This window comes from Ciconia boyciana, chromosome 4 (genome assembly GCF_034638445.1).
Source record: "Ciconia boyciana chromosome 4, ASM3463844v1, whole genome shotgun sequence".
Classification (NCBI taxonomy): domain Eukaryota; kingdom Metazoa; phylum Chordata; class Aves; order Ciconiiformes; family Ciconiidae; genus Ciconia; species Ciconia boyciana.
This window is the reverse complement of record NC_132937.1, coordinates 21976501-22001199: the sequence shown is the minus strand read 5'-3', so window position 1 is coordinate 22001199 and position 24699 is coordinate 21976501. Positions and strand designations below refer to the sequence as shown.

The following is a 24699-nucleotide window of genomic DNA, read 5'->3' as shown; positions in this document are numbered from 1 at the left end:
GCTGCTGCCTGAGCACTCACACACCATTCAGGGAGTGGCACACACACCACCCCAGTTTTAACTGCTAGGACCAGCGTCCCTTCGCAGCGGCAGCTCCCCTGAGCTGACGGGTGCCCCTTTTCCACTCCTCGCTCATGCACACGCTCACTCTCAGGCACTTCCTCTCCCCTCTGGCTCGACCCTAGGTTTCCCGAAGCAGAGTCTCTGATACGACGTGCGCCAGACGAATTTATTGGTACAGTGGTGAAAACAGCTCAAGCTGGGTGCCTCCGGAGAGGGACCCAGAACAAAGAAACCCCTGGGCAATTATACCCTTACAATCTAAATTCCCCTCCCCTCAGGAGACAGTTCGGACCAACAGTAGTATCAGGGTCTGGGGTCTCCCCGTTCTTCATTGGGCCCTTTCATTGTCTATAGGCAGGCCGATTCTTCTCTTATCTCTAAGGTTGCAGCTTCTGCTAAGGTTGAAGCCTCCTCATCTTTCTGGTTTGCACCAGTTTCAGGGGCCTTCCTTCATGTAGCCAAGCAAAGGTTCAGTGCACGGTCGGTGGATCTAGGTGAAAATTCTTGGGGAGTAAGACTTCAGCAAGCCTTGGTACTAATGCTAAAGTGACTACTACAACACAGAAACCTACTCTGCTTAATCAGACAAATTTGGTCTCTGAGACACTGGGCAGACCCGGGTAGGGCTAGACCTGTCTGTGACCCGAAAAAATTATTCAATCATCTCCCTGTGTAAAAATCTACCAAAAAAAATCATCACATTCTGGAGAAAAGAAAAGCAGAGCTGCAAGACTCTGGATACCTTTATGTTCATAGAAATCAAAATACAGGATCCAACAGTGGCAGAAACAACTTAGCTTAAAGAAATTTTGATCTGGAATATTCTTTGGTAAGAGGTAGATACTACACTAGACCTACACTGGTTGTAAAAGGTTGTAAAACTGGTTGTAAAACTGGATAGTTTTTATAACTATCTTACACTAGACCATCAGGGACCTAGGCTTGCTTCCATTTGCTAATCTACCACCGTAACAAACACCTAGTTTGGCAGAGCACAGAGAAGAGCCAGGACAGTCTGAAACAGAAGCCTGAACCTGATTTTTTTTTTTTCATGCTTGGTTTTGTTTTTTGCTTTTTGATCTGAACATTCAGGAAGCACCAAAAAATTAGTAAACTAAACTACAGGCTCTCCTGAATCCTAGCACAGCTCTGCTGGAACATGTTGGTGTCATGGAACAATGTGTGTTACTGACAGGCTAGACTTTAACTACCACCGTATGAAAGAATTCAGACAACTTCCGTGGCAGCATCCCCAAACGCTCAAAAAAAACCCCAAACCAAACCATTTTCTCCACTCTGACTGCATGAGAAATGTGGGAAGAGGCTGCCCTGCTCCTGCAGGAATTCTGCCACCTCCATCTGTGCTGGTTTTGGCTGGGGTGGTTAATTTTCTTCATAGAAGTTAGTACGAGGCTGTGTTTTGGATTTGTGCTGAAAACAGCATTGATAATACAGGGATGTTTTAGTTATTGCTGAGCAGTGCTTACACAGAGTCAAGGCCTTTTCTGCTTCTCACCCCACCCCACCAGTGAGTAGGCTGGGGGTGCACAAGAAGTTGGGAGGGGACACAGCTGGGACAGCTGACCCCAACTGGCCAAAGGGCTATTCCATACCATATGACATCATGCTCAGTATATAAAGCTGGGGGAAGAAGAAGGAAGGGGGGACGTTCGGAGTGATGGTGTTTGTCTTCCCAAGTAACCGCTACACGTGATGGAGCCCTGCTTTCCTGGAGATGGCTGAACACCTGCCTGCCGATGGGAAGTAGTGACTGAATTCCTTGTTTTGCTTTGCTTGTGTGTGCGGCTTCTGCTTTCCCTATTAAACTGTCTTTATCTCAACCCACGAGTTTTCTCACTTTTACTCTTCCGATTCTCTGCCCCATCCCACCGTGGGGGAGTGAGCAAGCGGCTGTGTGGGGATTAGTTGCCGGCTGGGGTTAAACCACGACACATCTGAATGAGGAAGTGGGCCTGCAACAGCCTTACAAGTTTGAGGTATCATCAGATTAAAAGTAAAACAGTATCAGAAGCTGCCTGTTCCCGAAGAGGGGGGGTGAAAACAGTCTTAACTTTTCTAGAAAGTGCTTAGCAAGTATGGTACGTATGTCAAGCATGTAACTGTAGTCCCGGGGATGGGTACCATGAACACATGACACAGGTATCTCCAAGAGTAGGAAGTGACAGAACATCACTACTGCACAGAATTCCAGAAAATGGCATTTACTGGCTTCAATGATCATTCACATCTCACTATTAAAAGGATTACTAATGTATTGCTGTGGCATGGAGTGGGGTGGTAGATACTGACATCTCTGCTTCCTCATTAGAGCTGACCTTATATTAGTAGAGCAGCTACAGCAGATCTTCACCCAGCACAAGACGCACATCAGCTTAAGAGGGCTGAAGAGCATTAGAGGATTTTCTCTCATTTGGAGGTGGCAGAGGGCAGCTGCCAGGCAACGCAGCAACTGCACTTGAGGGTGGGCCCTGGGCAGTGCTGGAAGCCAGCAAAGCATGCCAGAGCTGGGGCTGATGGCTGCAGAGATTTTGAACAGTGAGTGCAGGACGGAAGTGGAACAGCTGTCACACAGCTGAGTCTTTTGGCCTATGTGAACTAAACTGGAAACTTCAGAGTAGCACAAGATGGGATTAGCTAAAAGACACTGTAACCCATCCCTTCTCAGTGAGAGATTCTCCACTGCATAAAAAAACACCCCAAACAATCCAGCCTGCACCCTGCTGCTCTTACCATACATCCTTGTGCATGTGCTCCCAAAAGCATCTTCAAATACTCTATCACGCTGGAGGAAAATATTCAAATCTTTACTAAAATACTATTAAGCACTTACAGGGTGGCTTCATCTTTCTGAAGGCCATACAAATACTCGTGAAAGCCTCACAACATCCCTGTGAGGTAGGTTTGTCTTATGTAATTATGTGACTGTTTAATAAATAAAAGATGATGCTGTTTGTTTAAATAATCAATGCTTATTTGAAGATGGTGACTTTGATTTCCCTGCTTAGGCACAAAATGTGTTGGTTGCTACCATGTCTTTCCAGCACATCTAAGAAGACAGAATGGCATACAAAAGTAATGGAAACAATCAGATGTAACTAAAAAACAGCAGTGAATGGGTTAAAGTGCAGTTCTAACCTGAAAACTTACAGTATAGAAAACAGCATCAGGGGCATCTAAGGCTGTAGAATCTCAGTGGCCCCTGGTCAGATCCCGCCCAATTAAAAAGTGACAAAGGCTGTTTGAATGGTCAACTTTGCAAATGAATGTGTGACAAACCAAGGGGTCCTCCTGGCTTATGGGACTCTTGCTCTTAACACCACTGACCCGCCCTGACTCAGCAGTTCCCACAAGAGGAGAAAGGAGATGCAATGAGGGCTCTTGCAGCTTCTGGCTGCCTTCAGGCTTATTGGGAAGGACATCACACAGACATCACTATCCAAAAAGGTATGGCACAAAGGCCAAAAAGTGGTCTGGGCTGTAGAGCAAGCAACTAGGCCAATGCAGAGACATGGAAGCCCCAGGTCCCTTTGTACCATGAATCTCAGAGCAGAAGTTGGAAGGAGCACAGGGAAGTGCGGAGTTTGATTCTGCCTGAAGCAGAAGATATTTCTTTGTTCAGTGGGTTCCAGCCTGCTCCCACAGCATGTGAGGTCAGGGCAGGTTTCTTTCAAAGGAGATGGCAGAAATATCTTCATACACTGTATTTCAGCATGGGTCTATTAAAGTAACGGTGACTTACATTTGCTTTCATTTCACTGCTGTAGTTGCACAGGAACAAAAGCTTCCCTATAGAGCAGTGACATCAAGGGCTTCTTCATGCCCTCTGAAAAGTACATGCTGCAAGTAGCAGAAGGGAATAAAGTCAATGTCTCAAGTTTTTTTCTCAGAGTCTCCAGGAACTACATCCCTTCCATGCTGAAGTACATTGTGGCTATATTTCATGCAAATGCTGCAATGTGTTTTCCATAGGCACATCTATTCATGCACAAGGAACTTGGTCTGAACCACTGAGACTCTGCATCAGAGAACATCAAAGCTTATTGCAAATGCTGTCCAGGATCAGATCTGGGGGTCTCACTTCCTTGAAGAATTCCCAGCTAGTGAGGATGTCTTGGAGGAGGTCACGCTTGTGTGACTCTTTTGGGAGCCTGCTGGCTGGGAGGGTGGTTTCTTTTTGATCACTGGAGTTTTGTTCTTGCTTTTAAATACTTTATTGGGGTCCAGCTTGTTCACAAAGGAATCAGCTTCTTCAGAGAGGAGAGCTGTGTTGATGGTTATGGGTTTATACATGTTAAACCATTGCTGAAAGGCAGGATGGTGGGGAAGGAAGAGGGTAAAATCAAACTGCAATTAGACATTTCCACCCTGTTCCCCCTAACCCCTGAGACCTGATTTTAATTATACACCACTTATCAGTTTGCAGTTTACAGGACTGTGCAGAGTGCCTTGTGATAAGGATACACAAGGTACAGCTACAGCTCCAGTCCTGGAACTGCTCCACATTCCAGACAGGGAAGAGGAGAACCAGACACAAACCTAACACTACCTTTCCTGCAGTATAACTCCTACCAGGAGTAACTCCTGATTTAAACTACGGGAGGAAAAGCAAAGGGAGGGGAGGAAACTAAACCACATTTATTTAGATTCAGAGAAGCAGAAAAGATTAAAAACCCTTGGAATTTAAAAGTGCTTATAAATTAGAACCAAACTAGTTGAACTTCTCAAAATATAGCCTCCCTCCCTCTCTTCACACATACAATAACGCAGGTTTTTTAACTCTTTACACAAAGGATTTTGTGTTTGTTTCTCTTTGGCCTGATTTTACACCTAGAAGTGACCACAACGATTTTTTTTTGGTTCCCAGATGCCACCACAATATTATGCCCTGTAGTTCTCATCTCTTAGTGTTTTTCCTATCAGTTTTCCATTGATGAAGTCAGGAAATAAAACTGTAGGGGTTATGGTATTACAAATCCCACAGAAACCATCAGCAAAGTGTTGAACAAGATAAACAAAAGATCAATACCAAAATGTAGATGGCAATCTATTCATGTACTACTTAATGGAAAACAGCTTTAATATACCACCCTTGAAGACCTTTAAAAATGATAATGGTTAACATACTAGGAGGATTTTAACTAACAGAGGCTGCAAATGATTAGGGAATACATGAATGATTTCACTAAGGTTTGTGAATATACTGAACATAATAAAATATTCTAGCAGGAAAGTTACAGAAAGGCAGAGCACAGGCATATGCTAGAGTACCATGCACACAGCCTTGACTGATAAAGTAGAGCACAGTATAACAGGGAAGACACCAGGAAGACAAAGAGCCAAATTCTACAGCCATTGATAGATGGGAAGTCAGCAGTGATTTTAGCAAGCAGTTCTGATGCACGCACAGGGCTGAGGCAGGACCAAGGAATGTCATGCTGGTAAGACAGCTGTCATGTCTGGGTGAAGTGCAGGACACTCACTGAGACCTGCCAGGCCTTGCTAACATGCACAGACATTGCACAGGCTTATGTGCTGTGTTCGGTAGTATTGTCAGATCCATTCCCTGGCCTCTCACAAGGTGGAAGCAGGGTTAGGGCTGAAGGCCCAGTCAAGCACAGAGGAATGGCAGGAGCTTCTAATAGCAGGGTTCTGGCAGAGCAGAATAGTAATTTTAATAATAATAAGGGGCTGGAATGGTCATGAGGCTGTACCTGGAGCTCTCCTATAACTACTTCTAGGACTGCTGGCATTTAAATTGCCTCTTTTTGAGCATCATTTTTATCAAGGCATCTCTTCATGACTGAGGAGGATGCAAGGGAATTAATAATTCTTGGCAAGGCTCAAGCTCATAGTCTTCCTCTGGGCTTCTGCCTAATGTGTACCTGGACTTCCCTCTCCACCCAGAGAGCAATAGGCTCTTGTTCGGTGCTACGCCCAGAAAACTGATCTAGACAAATCTTACATAGCTGTGGGGATGAATGGCTTTACATCTCCTCACTTGCCAGCAGCCATGGAAGTGGAAGTTGGCTTCAGAGTCAAGAAAGAAAAGAAATAATTGGGGTTCCATAACCTGCTACTAGAGGTCAAAGGTAGAAGAGCCCAACTAGGGTGAGAAAAGCAAGGTTAACACAATGCTAGTGAATTCACTAACATAAACAAATGACTATTAACATGCTACAGGGGAAAGGCTCATGGCCCCTTCCATGGCTCACTAGGGAGGCCCGCTTGAGCCTACAGACTGCTTGTCAAAAGGTGGGAAGATGTTTTTCCAGTCTATACTTATGTGAAATACTGATGAGCTGGATCCCGCTGTCCTACCTTGGCCTGGGGGCTGACCCCATAGCTGGTGAAGGCGTACTGCCACTGTGGGAGACCCAGGTGGGTAATGAGCAGGCGGTAGTAGGCTGTGAAGGTTTTGGTGAGGAAATGCCAATACAGAGCTCTGTCCAGGAACCATATCTCTGTGTCTGGGGAGACAACTAGAACAAAACAAACACAAATTACACTGTTGCTTTGTAGTGATAAGATCAACCCCTGGCCATTGTCAGGTGGGAGACACAACATACTTATCAGAAAGGCTGCAGCTTCTAAAACGCAGCATCCCTGACTAACATAGATGATTATCCAGAGGCAATGTGGTTTAACGGTTAGAGGATGGGGACTGAAAAGGACTTGGTTCTGCTCCCAGCCTTACTAAAAATACTTGTGCAACAGCCATTATATTCATTTTCCCCACCATAAAATGGATGCAATGCTATTCCTTCCCAACCTGGGACTGATGTTCTACAGGGAACATGCTTGGACATCAGCAACTCTGTAGTGTAAGTTCAAAGTACAATAATGGCAAACATTTATCTACCCCACAAAGTAAAAAGCAACTAACTCGATTGTCAGACATCTGGATTACTGAATAGAGTCCAGAGTCTGGAAGTCATGGGAGTGTGTGCTGCCAATAAAAACACATTTTGCAAAATCATTCCACAGTGATCAAATATTTCTCTGGTGGTGACATCCTTTGGAGCATAAAAAGAAGTGATTTTACTTGGGAAACTGAGACGCTGAACATTGCTGATTAAACACACTGCCTGTCCCCTGTGCTGACATCAAGACCTGTAAACAATGTTCCCTCCACTTGTCCAGGTTATCCACTGCATGTGCTGAAATCGCTAAGACTGGAAGGTAAGAGGACAAGTAAGAATTTTCTTCCTTGGGAGTGGCAGTCACACCCAATGAAAGACACAAGATAACAACCAAAGGGTTTTCTTAAGAATAGGTATATCACAATTGCACACCCCCACACAGTGAACATACAGGTATACACATACACCTAGTGACCTGTGCACTGTGTCAGATGACAACTACTGTACAAATAACTTGGGTATTTCAGTAATCCCTGACTGATAGCAGCTTTCTGTGTATCTGTCAGAAGGAACAGCTCAGCTCACATCTTTCACTCTCCTGTTTAACCCTTCCTGCCAAATTTTGACCTGGAGGCTCTTGCATCCATGCACAAGGTGGAAGAATCAGTGTAAGTCTGCCTCAGTCAGCTAAGGACCTTTTTTACCATCTATCCTTTGCTTCTAAGCAGCATTATACCCTTTCTCATCAAAATGTAAGGGAATTGTTCCAAGACATGCAAGTAACCAGAGATATGTTAGTGGCTGAGTTCTAGCCTTCTGCATTATTTCAACATGATTGTCTATAGTCATAGGCGAATGCTTTCCTGTTTCAGTATGCAAGTATGCTATGCATGCAGAAATCTTAAGTTATAACTCAGATTCAAACATTAGAAGGAGGGAAAATGTTAGCTCCAGTTAAGTCTCTGTAAGATTTAGCCCCTGACTTCAGTGGAGAGAGGACGTCCCAGTAAATGTTGATCTACAAATTGCAAAGAAGATCAGAAATGTAAGATGATTCTACGCATGTGGCCTCCAGATACAATCCACAACAAGAGATGACTAACTTTGCTCTTTTCAGTCTTACCTGGTTTAGTGTGCTTATAAACAAGACAAACTTTCCCATTCCCATTGCATGGGTCTAATTCAAAGATAAGACTACGAGAATCAAAGTGTGGCTTCTCTGGTTTGTCTCCATTACCTGAAAACAGAAAAAAATCTTCATGAAACATGTTTGGAAAACTGACTGACTCAGCTGCAAAGAGTCAATCTATTTGATACTTATTAATAAATCAGCTGAGGAAGAACTAAATCAAACTATTATATTTATACTTCTTGGAAAGGATTAAGTTCTCTGTGTTAAAAAAAAAAAAGAAGTGAGAAAAATTTTAATCTCCGGTAGGAAAACAAATCACAGAGTCAAAATCTGATGGCTGAAAAAAGACATCAAGCTGCCCTCTAGTCCTTCCCTGGCATAAAGTAAGATCAGCTTTACAGATGTCACTCCTGACAGGTATTTGTCTAATCTTTTCTTAAAGTCCTCCAGTGTTGGAGATGCCATGATCTCCAGGCAGTCAACCCAAATCCATCGTTATCACTTAGAAGTTTTCCTCATGGGGATCCTGAATCTTCCTTGCTGCAATTGAAGCCCATTACTTCTGCTCTATTCACAATCTCTTTTTTGCCCTACTTTCCTTTTTTCTAAGGAGGATAGGGAGAACAGTTTATTCTTTTTCTCTTGACAGAAGACTTTGATGAACTTGGAGACATATACATTTCTTCATATATTCCAGTGTGACATGAGCATCCTTCTCAGTAGCCACATGTTCTGACTGATATCCAACTTCTGACCCACAACCACCACATAGCCTTTCTACAGGACCATTTTGGGATTGTGTAGCTGCAAGTTCTTTCAGAATATCATTTTGAATTCTAATGCTGCTGAGGAAGAAGGGGGACACAAGAGCTGTACTCTTCAAAAGAGCTTTCCATGAAAGTCAGAATGAGAACACTGGTGGGGACGTAACCTTTTCTCAGTGTACCTCATAAGTGCATCAGTGGAAGTCTGAGTGGCTAAATGGAAGCAGAATTTGGCCCATTTCATTACAGTGGCTAAAAGATCAGGACTGCAGCCAAACTGGAATGTGCAAAAAGAAACTTTCAGCCACATTTATAAGCTACAAGAGCTATAGAGATTCAGAGATAAGACTGAAATCAAATAGCAATTTTTAAAGGAGTCAGCATGACACCTGGCTCTGTTCTTATCTTCTTACTTCTTCCAGTCTTGTTAGACTGTAAGAGCTCTGAAAAAAGAGTGGGCTTTTTTTCTTCTTTTTCTCTCCAAACTGCAGGATGCCTAGCATTTTTAGGCAGTCTGGAAACATACATTTTCCAGTGCCACCTCACACTTACATGTATTTACCAGAGTTATTTTTCCAATTCCAAAGAGCATATCCAGCTGTCTGTTCACTACCAAGACAAAAAGTGTTATCTTTTGTTCATGTAACACCATAAGCACACAAAGATTTTAGAAGCTGAATCACTGGAGGAAGCCTCAGTTAAAAATTTAAATAGGGAAAAGGCAGAACAGGAGGGCTGCAAGGCTGTTAAAAGAGCATGCAAATAATACTAGCGACTGGCAGCATTAACAATCCTCATGAGATTCACAGCATACAGGTCTACCTCTCAAGGCTCTAAGGGACTAGTAGGACATATAGTAGATCCGGCCCAGGAGACAAAGAAAACCCCATCTACTTGGAGTGACCTTTTCTGTTGCTATATCCATGTGCTATATCCTAACATTACCCTAACAGAGCAAAAGGGATGAGACAGAGCACACTTTCTAGCCTGTTAACAGGACCTTACCTTCCTCATCTGTGTCATCTTCTAGGTCAGCGAGAGTTGGTGCATTAGGCAGAGTGTACATAGAGGAACCCCCAAGCCGACATAGCTTCGAGACACTATTAATCACCATGGAGCCCAGGGGCATTGGGGTATCTGCAATAAGACTGATCATTAATCACACCCAGTGTCAGGAAAGCATAGGAGGTATTTCTTTTCCTCCACACATCAACTCAACCTCCTCTAAAACACAGAGGGGGAGAAGAGATGGGTATATCCAGCAGGCCTGGACACTTAACCAAGTCAGGCTCCACAGGAGCAAAAATTAGGCTTTTTCAAACACAGAATCACACTTACAGGTGATGTGACACCATCTCAGAGCTGTGCAGATATGAGAATTACACTGCTGGCTAAGCCTGTGCTGCAGCTGTTAGCCCAGTCCTGTGAAACTGGCTATTAAAAATCCTGGCTAGCTACAGCCACCTCCTCAAAACTCTTTTCCCTGCTGCTGTCCTTCATACCAGAAACCACCCCACCCATTCACAGCTTATAGGGCAGCTCATCTTCTGGAATGTACATGGAAACCCATGTACCTGCTGAGGGTGCATCCTCTTGGTTCCCACTCCAACATAGGATTTTATCAGTGTGTCAACATGTGGGTGTTCCTGAATGAATGTTTGAGGACTTGTCACTTGTCTCTCCTTCTGAGAACTAGTACTGTTACCAGACATCAAGTCAACAAGCAAGTTCAGCCACGTGCCAGTGTGAAGGGCCTCAGAAGGCACTACTGGATGCTTGCTCAAACAAGACAGTTATGTGAGCTGCCTTGGTCTCTGTGCACTTGTGTGCCCTGAAAACAAGACTCTTCAGAGGTCACAACACACTAAATCCCACTTGAAACACAATGGGACTCAGTGCACGTGCTAGAGCCCTGATGTCAACTGTCTCTGAAATGAAATTCTACTTCCTGCGGAAAATCCTGTATTTGACACCCATCTCCAGAAGTGAGCAGTGTCCACAACCCAATTTGACAACCTCACTTGAAGGCAACAAGAGCCAGGATAATAGTTGCAGGGCTCCAGTGCAGAGTGAATGAACCACCTGATTCTTGCCAAACAAGGATGGACAATAAAGCTTGGTCCTGTTCTCACTTCCACCACTGACTCCAGAAATAACTCCAGTGAATGGACTTTAGCTGGTGGAAAGCAGAATCAGGTTCCAGCATGTACATATACTTTTTAATGAGAAAGAGGCATTATCAGAGGGTGACTCTTCCTACTGCTTTATGATAGGATAATGTGGTAGAGCTGCTTCTCTCTCCATGAACTACGGAGGGAATCTAGGTATGAGATTTAAACTACATACCTAAATCTGAGTGTCAACAGATGGCCAGTGTATTACAGAATGGTATTTATGTCATGAAGACTTGTTTGGTTTCTAGCCAGTGTTCAGTGTACATGTCTCTTCTGTGGAAGTCCAGCATGTGCAAGCAACAGGCTTTGCCCTGTTGCATCAGAAGGGGATCTCTGATGTGCAGACATGTTTTTTTCCTCACCAGGTCATCTCTAAAATAGTCTACAATCCCATGCAGAACTGCACTCACTTATTGACTCAGAGGTCAGTTTTCTGTAGTCACTGATCAAGCTGCCTAGCAGAAACAAACTACTACATTTTTTTGCAAGTTAAGGAATGGTGCTTATTTTTCATTCAAAATGACTTGGTGCATGTGCTTTTGCTCAGACTAATGCAGGACACTGACAGTTGTGTATTGACTGTGCAGAAAGTAAGTTTGAAATTAAAGAGATTCTGCAAAGGAAACACTGGCTGCAATGAAATGAGGGTATCAGTGGAGAGGAATACATGGACTCATGTCCTGGTTTCAGCTGAGATTGATAGAGTTAATTTTCTTTATAGTGGCTGGTATGGGGCTATGCTTTGGATTTGTGCTGAAAACAGTGTTGATAATACAGAGATGTTTTAGTTGTTGCTGCACTACTCAAGGACTTTTCAGCTTCCCATGCTCTGCCAGGTGCACAAGAAGGGGGAGGGGACACAGCCAGGATAGTTGATCCAAACTGACCAAAGGGCTATTCCATACCACATGACGTCATGCTCAGTATATAAAGCTGGGGAAGAAGAAGGAAGGAGGGACATTCGGAGTGATGGCGTTTGTCTTCCCAAGTAACTGTTACGCGTGATGGAGCCCTGCTTTCCTGGAGATGGCTGAATACCTGCCTGCCCATGGGAAGTGGTGAATGAATTCCTTGCTTTGCTTTGCTTGCGTGCGCGGCTTTTGCTTTACCTATTAAACTGTCTTTATCTCAACCCTCGAGTTTTCTTACTTTTGCTCTTCCAATTCTCTCCCCCATCCCACCCAGGGGGGAGTGAGCGAGTGGCTGCGTGGTGCTTAGTTCCCGGCTGGGGCTAAACCACGACAGTCCTTTTTGGTGCCCAACGTGGGGCTCGAAGGGTTTGAGATAATGACAGATTTGATTGGAATGTGCTAGATTAGATAGATAAAATTTATAGCTGTTATTGCTGTTTAGCTATTAATCAGCAGGCTTCTGTGCTTGCCATGGGGCTTGCTTTCCTTACTGTATATTAGAGTCTAGGGCTCGTTAGTGGCTGCTTTTTTGCTTTCACTGCTTGCCGTGCTGCTGTACTGCTGATCATCTTACGCTGCTGTGCCTGGGAACATTTTGATAACAGCAATGGCCTTGCGCCTGGGCTGGCAGATGGCCAGGGCATCACTGCTGTTTCTGTGCTGCTGTACCGGACAGGCTGGAACTCCAGTGTGAACTCGAGTCGAAGGGACTGTGACCTGTGGATGAATCCACGTGGGAGCAGGACACCCCGAAGCATCTGTGCCCATGGATTAGCCCATGCCAGAGCAGGTATATCTTGAAACGTCTGTGGCCATGGTTATGTCTGTGCCACAGCAGGTATACCTCTGAAGGAATTGTGGCCCAAGGATAAGTCCATGCTGGATAAGGTGCACCTCGAAGCATCTGTGGCTGTGGATGAAGTCCATGCTGCAGCAGGTACACCTCGAAGCATCAGTGGCTGTGCATGAGGCCATGTTGGAGCAAGTTTACTTCTGAAGGGACTACATTCTGTGGATAAGTCCAAGCCGGAGCAGGGGCAAGGGGAGGACTTCATTGCAATGTTAAACCTGATGGTCTGGTCCAAAGGGACCAGGGGTGGAGATTGTAATGGAAATACCTTTAAATTGTTGTATCCCGTGATTTGAGTTGCATGTTGTGGGAATTACTATAGCAGGAACCCCTTGTTGCTGGCCAGGCTAGGAGCAAGGGGAGGAGTTTATTGCAATGTTAAACCCTATATCCTGGCCCAAAAGGACCAGGGGTGGAGATTGTAATGGATATACCTTTAAATTGTTGTAACCCATGATTTGAGTTGCATGTTATAGGAATTACTACAGCCGGAACCACCTGAACAAATGGAGGAGAAGCCTTACAAGAAGCAGTGCAAGTGCAGCAGTGACCCGACCTGAGCTGGCTTTGGTGCCCAATAACTCCAAGCAACACACCACCTCTCCTGTCCTGAGTAACAACCATAAGAGATGAAGCCCAAAGTCATGCACTAAATGAACTCAGTGGACATTTTGTGGACATTTATGGACATTTTACAAATATTTTGTAGGGGTGGTCCATAGACTAAGGGAATGATATGTGTGTATTATATCAAAGGATGGGAAGGGTGATGGTGGGTAATGAGAATGTATTGGATAGTGTGAGACCTGAGCATGACATAAATGGTATGGAATAAGGGGTGGATACTGTCCTGGTTTCAGCTGAGATAGAGTTAATTTTCTTTAGAGTGGCTGGTATGGGGCTATGTTTTGGATTTGTGCTGAAAACAGTGTTGATAATACAGAGATGTTTTAGTTGTTGCTGCACTACTCAAGGACTTTTCAGCTTCCCATGCTCTGCCAGGTGCACAAGAAGGGGGAGGGGACACAGCCAGGATAGTTGATCCAAACTGACCAAAGGGCTATTCTATACCACATGACGTCATGCTCAGTATATAAAGCAGGGGAAGAAGAAGGAAGGGGGGACATTCAGAGTGATGGTGTTTGTCTTCCCAAGTAACCGTTACGTGTGATGGAGCCCTGCTTTCCTGGAGATGGCTGAATACCTGCCTGCCCATGGGAAGTGGTGAATGAATTCCTTGCTTTGCTTCGCTTGCGTGCGCGGCTTTTGCTTTCCCTATTAAACTGTCTTTATCTCAACCCTCGAGTTTTCTTACTTTTGCTCTTCTGATTCTCTCCCCCATCCCACCAGGGGGGAGTGAGCGAGCAGCTGCGTGGTGCTTAGTTCCCAGCTGGGGCTAAACCACGACAACTCACCATCGGTCTTCACACTCCAGGTCATCTGGAAGCCATCAGTCATCAGATAGAAGTTCTTTAAATCCTCTGGCAATATGCAGGAGTTTTTCTGCAAATCACAATCAAAGTGTTATGGGAAAATGCAGAAAGTGGCTCAAACCCAAAGAACAACTGAATATTGCTACAGAAATATTTGCCACCAAATGCTTTGCTCAACTCCAACATGACTCAAATCAGCTCAGATATCTCATCCTAAAACCTTGAGAGAAAACTGCTTATTTCTTGAGTCTGTTCTACTGTATTAACAAAGATGACTCGGGAAAATTTCACAATGAGCTGTCAGTCACCACAAGATTATTACATTATTGTTCCAGAATTGAGATGACATATCATCCTTTGACACTAACAGCCACTCCAAGATCACATATATAAGAACAATTGGCTTTTTCACATATATGGCTTACAAGAGTAGAGTTTTGCTTTAAGGGAAATCAGACTAAACCTACCTGTTCCACTAAAGCATGTACAGTATTAGCACAAGGACTCTCTTCTTCTGAGGGATTTCAGTTCCAAGTAGGTGAGAGAAGCATAGACTCGATAGTTGCACATAATCAAGCAGGTCTGACGTTTCACTTAAACAGTATGTGTACAAATACACATAGAGTCAGTCTCACAAACTTGCTGGTCTGGCTTCATCCCACCAAACTTCAGTGCTTGGCTGGGGCTCCTAAGCCTGTTTCCTTCTGAGACAACAGTGAAAGAAGCAACTCCAGTGAGCTGGTGAGAGTGCTTCTAAGAACCAGGACCCTTCTCCTATACCTGTCTTGGTTGTGGAAGGAGCACTTCTTAACTTAGACTCTTTAACTTAGCAACAAATATGAGGAAGGAAGGATAAAGGCTTATCCTCAGAACAAGAAGCCCAAAGAGCTATAGGCAATTGCAGGCACTGCTCCTGGTGACAGGACTGGCTGCAGACCAGTGACCCTCCATTCCTGTTGATGTGTCAAGAACACAAAATGAAACAGTACAGAAGCCTGTCAGTTTTAAGAAGACAAGCAACACACATGACTAAAGGAGTTATCTGTTGTTTTGTTTGTAATTGTTTTAGAGAAAAAACAGATTGAGAAAGATTGAAGTGAGTTCGCATTTAAAGTATCATCAAACTCAAGACTCCAAAAGAATCAGATCCCAAAACTCAGTATAGTCTCCAATGATGCAGGTTCCACAATCTCTGCGTTGACCTGTTCAAGGGCTGCACCACCCTCCTCATAAAAGTTTTCCTAATTGCAGTCTGAACCTCCAAGTTGCAACTTGTGGTCATTCTCCCTTTTCAGTCCCATGTGCTTTTAAATCTGCCCAGGAACAAAGACACAAATAAGCCCCTTGAGGGTCAAGCTTTGTCATTAAACCAGGAGGACAGACAACTTCTTCTTTAAAATGTTGATCTGAGAACTGTTTATAATCACAGGACCCCGGGAGCTACATTTTACAGGGCAAATGGACAAATAATGTGAGATTTGCAACATAGCATGTCTGATAATTCAAGCACTTTTGTGACAGGATTTTCAGCCTTTTCTAAAAAAGGTGTATTTCTTTCATTCAGCCAGTTTTAAAGACATGCTGTTGGACATGGCCTGCTCTTTGTGCAGTGAGTTTGACACTCAAAGCAAGAAAAGGTAGAATTACAAACTTTAAGAACATTTCTAGGTCAGTAGTGCTGTCCCTCATATAGGCTTACCCTGCCACAGATCAAGATGTTATTCAGGTAAGTATTCACAGCCTGGCCTCAGAGGCCTGGGTGGGTTTTGGAGCAGTTACAGAATTGTTTTGGAGAAAGTAGAGGAGTCAGATGTTAATAGCTTTCCAATATTGTGCCTCTGCTGGGACTACCTCCCTACAGCTACTAGAGAATGTAACATTCAAAGTCTCATAAAATAAAGGAAGAATATTCTGGTAACCAGTATCTAAAGAAAAGAAACATGCACATGCAGTTCATGTAGCTCTGCTTCACTTGGAGCACGAATTTGTAATATCTTAAGAGATGCTGATCAGATTCTTTCCCATGTCTGCAACTTGTGAATGTGTTGTGACCTCTGAAGAGCCTTGGGAAAAATCTCTTCTGCTCTCCTACTGTCTTACTGCACTGTCTCCTGTCATGAAGCTCAGCTTCCCCTGCACAGCCTCATGGCAGCTAATGGACTTTCAACAAGCTGATCTAAGATTTTAAAACTTACACTGTAGTATCCAGTTAAATACTAGCACGAACCAGGCACAGCCCAATTTAACAAACACAGATGATGGAGACAAAAAAAAATTGCATATTGCCAGCATTATTAGCATATAATTTTAATCATTCATAATTAAAAAAAGGTTGATTTTCTTTTAAGAGTTTCTGAATACCATAGATTTTATCTCAGCAGAAATACCTTTCCGTTGCAAAACTGAAATAGGACTAGAAAAATTGCTTCTAGAAAAAAACATTAAAAAAAAAAATCTTAATGTCCTGCTTTCAGCTGGGATAGAGTTAATTTTCTTCCTAGTAGCTGGTATAGTGCTGTGTTTTGGATTTTAGTATGAGAATAATAGTGATAACACACTGATGTTTTAGTTGTTGCTAAGTGGTGTTTATACTAGTCAAGGACTTTTCAGCTTCCCATGCTCTGCCAGGCGCACAAGAAACTGGGAGGGGGCACAGCCAGGATAGTTGATCCAAACTGGCCAAAGGGCTATTCCATACCATATGGCATCATGCTCAGTATAGAAACTGGGGGGAGTTGGCTGGGGGGTAGCAATCGCTGCTCAGGGACTGGCGGGGTGTCGATCGGCGGGTGGTGAGCAGTTGTATCAGTTTTTTTTTCCCCTTGGGTTTTGTTCCTCTCTTGCTCTCTTGTTGTTTTCCTTCTCATTACAATTTATTACTATTATTATTATTTTGTTCCAATTATTAAACTGTTCTTATCTCAACCCACGAGTTTTCTTACTTTTGCTCTTCCGATTCTCTCCCCCATCCCACCGGGGGAGGAGGGTGAGTGAGTGGCTGTGTGGTACTTAATTGCCGACTGGGGCTAAACCACAACACTTAAGTATAGAGCTTTTATTTGGTGAGTCTCAATGAAAAGAGAGGTTTTTTTGGGAAAAAGAATGTAATTTTGGGATTAGTTTGACCAGCTTTCCGTACATCACACAAAAAGTCCTGCAAATACTTTCATAACCAAAGACGTTGAGGGGAGTTAAAAATATAGACTGAGACAAGATCTTGTTAAAATCTCAACTATGGAGAAATGATTACGTGCATAAGTATTGCCACCTAGTGGCTACGAAAAAAAACCCCAGTGATAAAAGTGAACATCGGGTCCACATAAACCTGTATTCAAATTCAAGCAGGATGAGTTTGAGGAGAAGTGAGGTGCAAGTTCATCCTGGAAGGGCCTTGTAAGGTGCTGAGTGTTTTGCACTTAATCATCACTGCAGAACATAAGTCATCACCGCAGAACATACTGTAATCATGTGGACTGTGTTAGATATCGGACTTCATCCCCAAAGCTCAAGAAAAAAAGGAAAGAGAAAATAGTTATCTTTTAATTCGAGAAGGGAGATTTCAGGTTTTGTCAATGCCACTGGAACCAAAAGCAAAGAAATAGATAGCGAAGTCCTTCACCATTAGCAGTCCAGCTCAACTGTATCTACTTAATTTTCACCATTTATTTCCACAATTAACTTAGTCCATCACTAGGGCGGGGGCGCTGAAGTTTTGTTTTGACATCTTTGGAGTGAAGTGCTTTGGCTACAGCATTTCAAAGTTTGGCTTTACAAGACAATAGCTCAATTTTGAAACAAACCCAATTTAGTTTGGAGGAGTAGCAGCACCTGAAAATGAGAGCAATACCATGTTAAGGAGCAGCAGTCCTCTCCACTCAACAGAAGAATGAGCGAATGTCACTTTGCTGCTCCCAGACCTGAGCTGGCTCACAGTCAGGGTGCCCCAGACTTTCCAGCCCAGTTAATCTGATACCTGAACAACAGCTACAGGAAATCAGGAATCAGTTCACATGAACCTGAAAAACCAGATATTTCTGCCTGACCACAGTTCATGGCTGCTGTACAAGTTTCAGTAAATAACACAGGTTTACAGTACATACATTCTGACCTGGATTTATAAATTCTTGATAAATGTCACTAATTGGGATAGAGTGTTATCAAAACTAGTGCAAGATTTTTCCCTACTGTTTACAAAAAACTGTAAATGGCAAGGTGTCATCAAAGGGGAAGTTATTTTATGTAGTGGTAACAAATGCAGTCTCTGGGAGCACGTGCATTAGGGCATAGCCAGGGTTGGAGCAGAGGGAGGATGATTCACTCAACTCCACCCTCTGCCATGCCCTTCCCAAAGGCCAGTCAGCTTCTACTGTCCCTTCCCTAGATATGAGTGATACCTAGAAAGCAGTTATTCCCTCATGGTCATGGGATTGATAAACACGTGTATATTCAAAAAGGGGACCAAAAATGCCATCTCTGCCCAGAGTCACATGACAGCATTCAGGAGCCCTCTGGTCACACACTCTAATGCAGTGAGGTCAGTGGAGTCAAGGTAGCATGTGTCCTTCATAGTCTTCTAGAACAGGCAATGGGACACGCCTTGGCCAAAAGATTGGGTCGGTTAGCCAGAGTGAGGTGGAAGGAGGGGCTATGAGAGATGGAAGTGAACAGCTGAGACTGAAAAGAGAAACAGATAACTGGAACGAACTGGGTGGCTCAGTGGTATTTTCCAGCTTGAGGCCTTTACCTTTAATGGCCATGAATAATAAATAACTTCTTAATTTTGTTTGAAAGGGAGTTGGAAAATGGTTTCAGACCTGAGTCAGAACAATGTTTGTTCTCCACTGAGTGTCGTGGTTTAACCCCAGTTGGCAACTAAGCACCACACAGCTGCTCGCTCACCCTCTCCCCGTGCCCCGTGACATGGGGGACAGAATTGGGAAAAAAAAAGTAAAACCTGTGGGTTGAGATAAAGACAATTTAATAGGACAACAGAGGAAGATAAAATAATAATAATAATGATAAAAGAATGTACAAAACAAGTGATGTACAATGCAATTGCTCACCACCCGCCAAATGATGCCCAGCCAGTCCCTGAGCAATGATCGCTGCTCCCCAGCCAACTCCCCCCAGTTTCTATACTGAGCATGATGCCATATGGTATGGAATAGCCCTGTGGCCAGTTGGGGTCAGCTGTCCTGGCTGTGCCCCCTCCCAGCTTCCTGTGCACCCGGCAGAGCATGGGAAGCTGAAAAGTCCTTGACCAGTGTAAACACCACTTAGCAACAACTAAAACATCAGTGTGTTATCACTATTATTCTCATACTAAATCCAAACCACAGCACTATACCAGCTACTAGGAAGAAAATTAACTCTATCCCAGCTGAAACCAGGACACTGAGTCACCACTGTTGCTGCCTACTACAGTTATGTGATTTCTTCTGAGAGTTATCATTCTGAATATACCCACACTGATGAAGCTTCTCTAACAGATCAGGTGCATGTGATAGCCTAAAAGACAGAGTAATACTCGATTAAAAAAAAAAATTTAAAAAAAAAAATCTGTTTAGGCTCCGCTGTGCACCAAACTTGGTAACAGGCTGTCTCACAAACAAACACAAGGTAGCCATTGTATTTGACATTCTCCATGGGCTGCTGTACATTCAGACTGACCTTACTGCAGTATTATCACAAAAATACTCACTTGCTCCCATGAAATGATTGTGTGACATTCAGCTGGCTCCTTTTCCACAAACATCACCTCAGCAACTCCTGGAGAAGTCTCTAAAAGGAAAAGAGGAGCATGTTTGCAGCTGGCAAGGGTGACATCAAGCACTGACAGCCAGACAATTTTGCAAGTTAACCTGACTGACAGCTGGGGAAAAGGCATTAATGACTGCAAGCATTGTGCTGGTGACTGAGCAGTCATTTTTTTTTGTGTGTAACTATACTCAGTATGTCTTGGCATGAGGATTCCTAGTGCTGCACGATGCCATCCTTTGATGGTTTTTATAGATATATATACACATATACACACACACACACACATTTTGTATTCAAGGTGTGATCTTTTGCGGAGGATTCATGGAAAAATCAACCATGGGTTCCTGGGCAAACTCTAAAAGAGATTAATCTTTCTTTGTAAGCGTGACCTGTGGTTTCAGCTGGGTAGGATATTCTCAGCTTGACACAAGATGTTGTGCAGTGTTGCTATGAATTGCTAACAACCGTATTCCACAAAGTTGGGCATACTTCAGCGCTGGATTCAGTGGGTTTGAGCAGTTTCAGAATCTGATCCTGTCAAAGGGAACTGCATGAGCAAACATCAGTTCTCTGGAATCCCAGCTGGACACTTGCAAATTTGTAATGAGCACTGAGCTCATCATTTATAAAAAATCATCTGAGTATTTTATGGGAAAGAATGCTATATAAATGCAAGATACTAATCTATGTGGTGCTATCCTTGCAGGTGTGTGATGGCAGAACAGTCTTCCTTGCACTTATTATTTTATCATGTTTTACTTCATGAACAGCCAACTGAAATAGTTCCCACTGACTTCATTCACTTTGGATCAGGTCCAGAAAGACTACTAACTTGTTGTGGGAATTGCAAGCCCAGCACACAGGGCCATGGAGTAGAAGTGATCACTATGCAGGGCTTTCAAGACCGGCTCTGCTGTGAAAGTACTGGCTCCCAAAGCAGTCACACATATTATAATTGCTTTCTGGTAAAACATACACAGTGCACTAGACAGGAAAGGCAGGCACTAGAGAGCTTTGGTTTGGTTTTTATCTCCAGCGCTGGGCTTTTAATTCTAGCAATGGTGTTGCCCTTGTCTGTTCTGCTGGTGGAAGAGCAGCACTCAGTTTCAGGAAATCTAAACTTCACTTTAATTAGAAGTATTGATTGTTACATTGTCAGGTAATTTAGAAGACAAAACATAGCACCAGAAAACCAAACTCCAAGTTAAAGACAGAAAAAAGAAAAAAATAAAATCATAGTAGGTCACTAGGTAATCTTTCTGGCCAATGAGGGGCCCCAACATACAGAAGACTCTGACGTTTTGCCAAGTTTCACTTCAAATAGGTGGGTGCAAGGCGGGGGGATCTGTCTCTTGCTCAAATATAAGCTGTCCATACGTATTCTGCTTCTGAAGAAGTGTGTGGAATCAACAATCTAGCCGGTCTTTTCCATCTAAGCTATGCAAGCCTTATGACAAGTTAAGAGATTATAATAACAGAGTAATTGTTACTTCTGTGATCAAAGAAAACAGCAGGGATGTTTAATTCATCATACACAACGGCTCGTCTAGGATGACGGAAGATTAAATATTGTATCAGTCAAAGAAGATGTCTAGGAACGAGGGAACTGCAACTTCTAAAGAGGTCTGAACCAAATCCAAGATCAAAAGAAAGAGAAATTCCATCTTAAAAGCCCGAATATTATATTAAAAATATCCTGTGGGTAAACTGAAGACCATGTTTAACAGATGTGTGTAGGTATGGACGGGAGCTCCATTAAACATTAATGACCAAAAGAAGTAGTCTGCCATGGGTTGCTTTTTCTTCCAGATGGAATAAACAAAGAAGCCACCTAGGTTAGACAAAACACATAGGATAATGCTTAACTAGTTCAGGATGCTCCTCCCTATTAACTATTCTGAATCAAGATCACAGTAAACTCTGTCCTATTTTTAGGACATTTCATCTGGAAGCTTCCAAAAATGCTTTGCAGTATTAATCAGAAAGAGTCAATGTAATGGTCTGACACAAAGCTGAAGCAGGAAATCACAGCATTATCAGTCCTTACGGTACTGCTAATACTGCCTATAAGTTGGATAAACTCTCAGCATCTCTTTAAAATGTCTGAATAGTTACACTCTTATCTAATAAAGACTGTAAATAGTGAAGTATGGTCCTGCTCTGAGCAGTCCAGAACAGTTAACACCTCCCATTCAGATTTAGTTGTGAGCAATCAACCTTTCTGGAATTTGCTATTATTCATAGAACTTCAGCAAAATGAATCATACTGGCAATAGGAAAAATGCCTCTCTTTTTTCCTCAAATTATAACCTCCTCAATGCTTGTGAGAAATCTCCCACCTGGTAGGGACTCCCACAGAGACGACAAGTTAAAAAAAACCCAAAACAACCCCCAATCTCATATATAGAATTTGTTTAAAGGAGGGTTTTTGAAAAGGTGCCATGAACATTTGTTCATCAAGGTATTGGAAAATTGGGCCTCAAGCTCCCATATACTGTACATGCAAAATTTCCTTGCTTAAAAGGAGTATGTTCAGTTTCATCATACGATCATTTCTATTTCCTGAAAAAAAATGTTTCACAAACTCAACAGTTAAAAGCCTATTACTGCTTTTATGTTATGGTAGGCAGAAAAGTATCTACTGGCTTCATGAGACTTCCTAAAAGAAGATTTAAAATAAGACAGTTTCTAGTGCTGCAACCTACTGAGTAAGGCATCTTTCTGTAACGAGATACCCTTTGTTATTTGAAAGAAACAAACACTGAACAGATTGGTAATGTTTCCCAATTAGTTCAGCAATTCTAATATGGTGGCATAATTTACATGCTTTGGACTACTTCAATGGGAAAAAAATGTGCAAAATTCCCAGAAGGAGTGGAGAGACAGAGAAAAGAACCAGAGTAAAACATCACTGCAATGGACCGGGGTGTGCATTGCTATATTGCACAATACAAGTCATCAGAGATACAGACAGAAAAACAAAAAAACTCAAACACAAACCAGGAAACACCTTCCATGTTAAAGGGATGCTACAGAGCCAAAACTGCATTGCCATGTCTTTCTGGTGTAAATAATACACCTACCCAAAACAGTTTATATGGCAACATTACTTTTGGACATAGTTAACATCATGCAGATCTCATACATCTGAGCCTGGGTGGTGAAAATGTGGGTAGGGCTAGTAATTTTTTAAAAAGAGCTACTTCAAAGAAGCATTTGCCATGATCGTTGATCATCAGTAGTTTTACCTTTTTAATGCTCTCACAGAGTAGAATGATAATGTTATCCTGACCTCACAACTGGGAAACAAAAAAAAACAAACGAAAAAACCCCCAAGAAGTCCAATAATGAGTCAGTAAGAGAATGCTGAACAGAGATTGAGGATGAAATCCTGTCCTCACTGAAGCCCACAGCAAGAATTTTGCCCTGATCTTTTAATCTCATCTGTCTGAGCAGCTATCTAAAAACATGTGCAATTAGCGATACATTTAGGTTACCAGATGAAACTCACTGTCCTGCAATACAGCGGCTGGGTGAGGTAATTACAGCGGTCACTTTTGGCTTTAAAATTCATAGGAAGAAGTTCTGGAACTGCAATTTGTAATGTTGTCATACGCAATGCTTGGGATAGATGTATTGCTTTCCAGCCATACAAATATGACAGTTCTGTGCCCCAAGCTGCTGACAGATGAAAGGTCTGATGCTAAAATCCTCTACACATGCAGACACTTCCACCAATTCTTGTGATTCTACTGCCATGAGTAAAGTTTTGTCTGAGAAGCCTTACTTTTAGATGTTGAATGCCTTGCACTCTTGCTGAGCTTCAAAGGGAACCGCAGGGATGCAAGAAGGCTCAAGATCTGAGCCAAAAACAGAGATGCCAAGCAGGACATGTTGTGGAAAAAGTCCCAGAGTATGGGAATAAGCTGCAGGGTGACTATTTATGGGGAGCTGATCCTGAGCAGATTCACAGATTAGTCTTCTGCTAGAACGCTGCACCACAGTGAACTCCTTCCGTCGGCCATGCTACCTGCTGACACTATGTTACAGCGGAGACTAAAAATTATGATTTTGAATAAAACACCACTTTCTCTTTCTTTGATTTTTTTGAAACTGTAGGGCTCTCTTAAGTCGAGAGATTCAGGATTTCTGCCGTTGATTCAACCAGCAGCACCGTGGTTCCCAACGCTGCAGGCGCCCGGGCCTCGCAGCAGGGGTTGCCCAGCGGTTCCCGGCCGCCGGGCTGTCACGAGTAGCCACGGCCGGGCCCTCCCCTGCCAGGCCCGGCCCCGCCGCTTCTGCAAGCGCCTCGGGGCGGGGACCCCGGGGCCATGGCAGGGGCCGGGTCCTCGCAGGGCCGCCCCGGGACCCCCACCCTGAGCGCTGAGGGAGGCGCCCCTTCCCGCTCCCGGGCGGTTTCCATGACAACCGAATGACCACCCCCCCCAGTGCCCCCGGCCTACCCCAGGCCCAAGGGGCTCTCCCACACCGCCACTCACCCAGTATCCGTGTGACCCCCAGGGTGAGCTTGTCCAGATAGGGCTTAATACTGGCGGAGGGCTTCTCCTCCATCCTCCCCAGGCCCCTGCCTGGCTCCCCTCGCTGTGAACCACCCGGTACGGAGGCGAGACCGATAGGGGCGTGTGCGGGGCGGGAGGGGGAAGCATAACTCCTTTTGTCCTTCCTCCCACCCCGTAGCCGCGCTGGGAGGTGCACTGAGAGTAGTTCTCC

The 24699-nt window shown here is 43.6% G+C and overlaps 1 protein-coding gene across 2 annotated transcripts; it reads right to left on the bottom strand.

The window, feature by feature from the left end:
- Positions 1–1994: 1994 nt before the first annotated feature.
- TPGS2 (tubulin polyglutamylase complex subunit 2) lies at positions 1995–24699 on the bottom strand. Of its 2 annotated transcripts, XM_072858918.1 has the most exons (7): positions 24468–24676; positions 19910–19989; positions 14191–14278; positions 9846–9977; positions 8068–8181; positions 6403–6563; positions 2011–4386 (listed from the first exon to the last, which is right to left on the bottom strand). In XM_072858918.1, the coding sequence occupies exons 1-7, from the start codon at positions 24538–24540 to the stop codon at positions 4159–4161; spliced, it is 876 nt and encodes a 291-aa protein (XP_072715019.1). In that variant the 5' UTR covers positions 24541–24676; the 3' UTR covers positions 2011–4158. The 2 variants fall into 2 exon arrangements, with proteins under 2 accessions (XP_072715018.1, XP_072715019.1); XM_072858917.1 differs by lacking the exon at positions 19910–19989 and having other exon boundaries at positions 1995–4386; positions 24468–24699.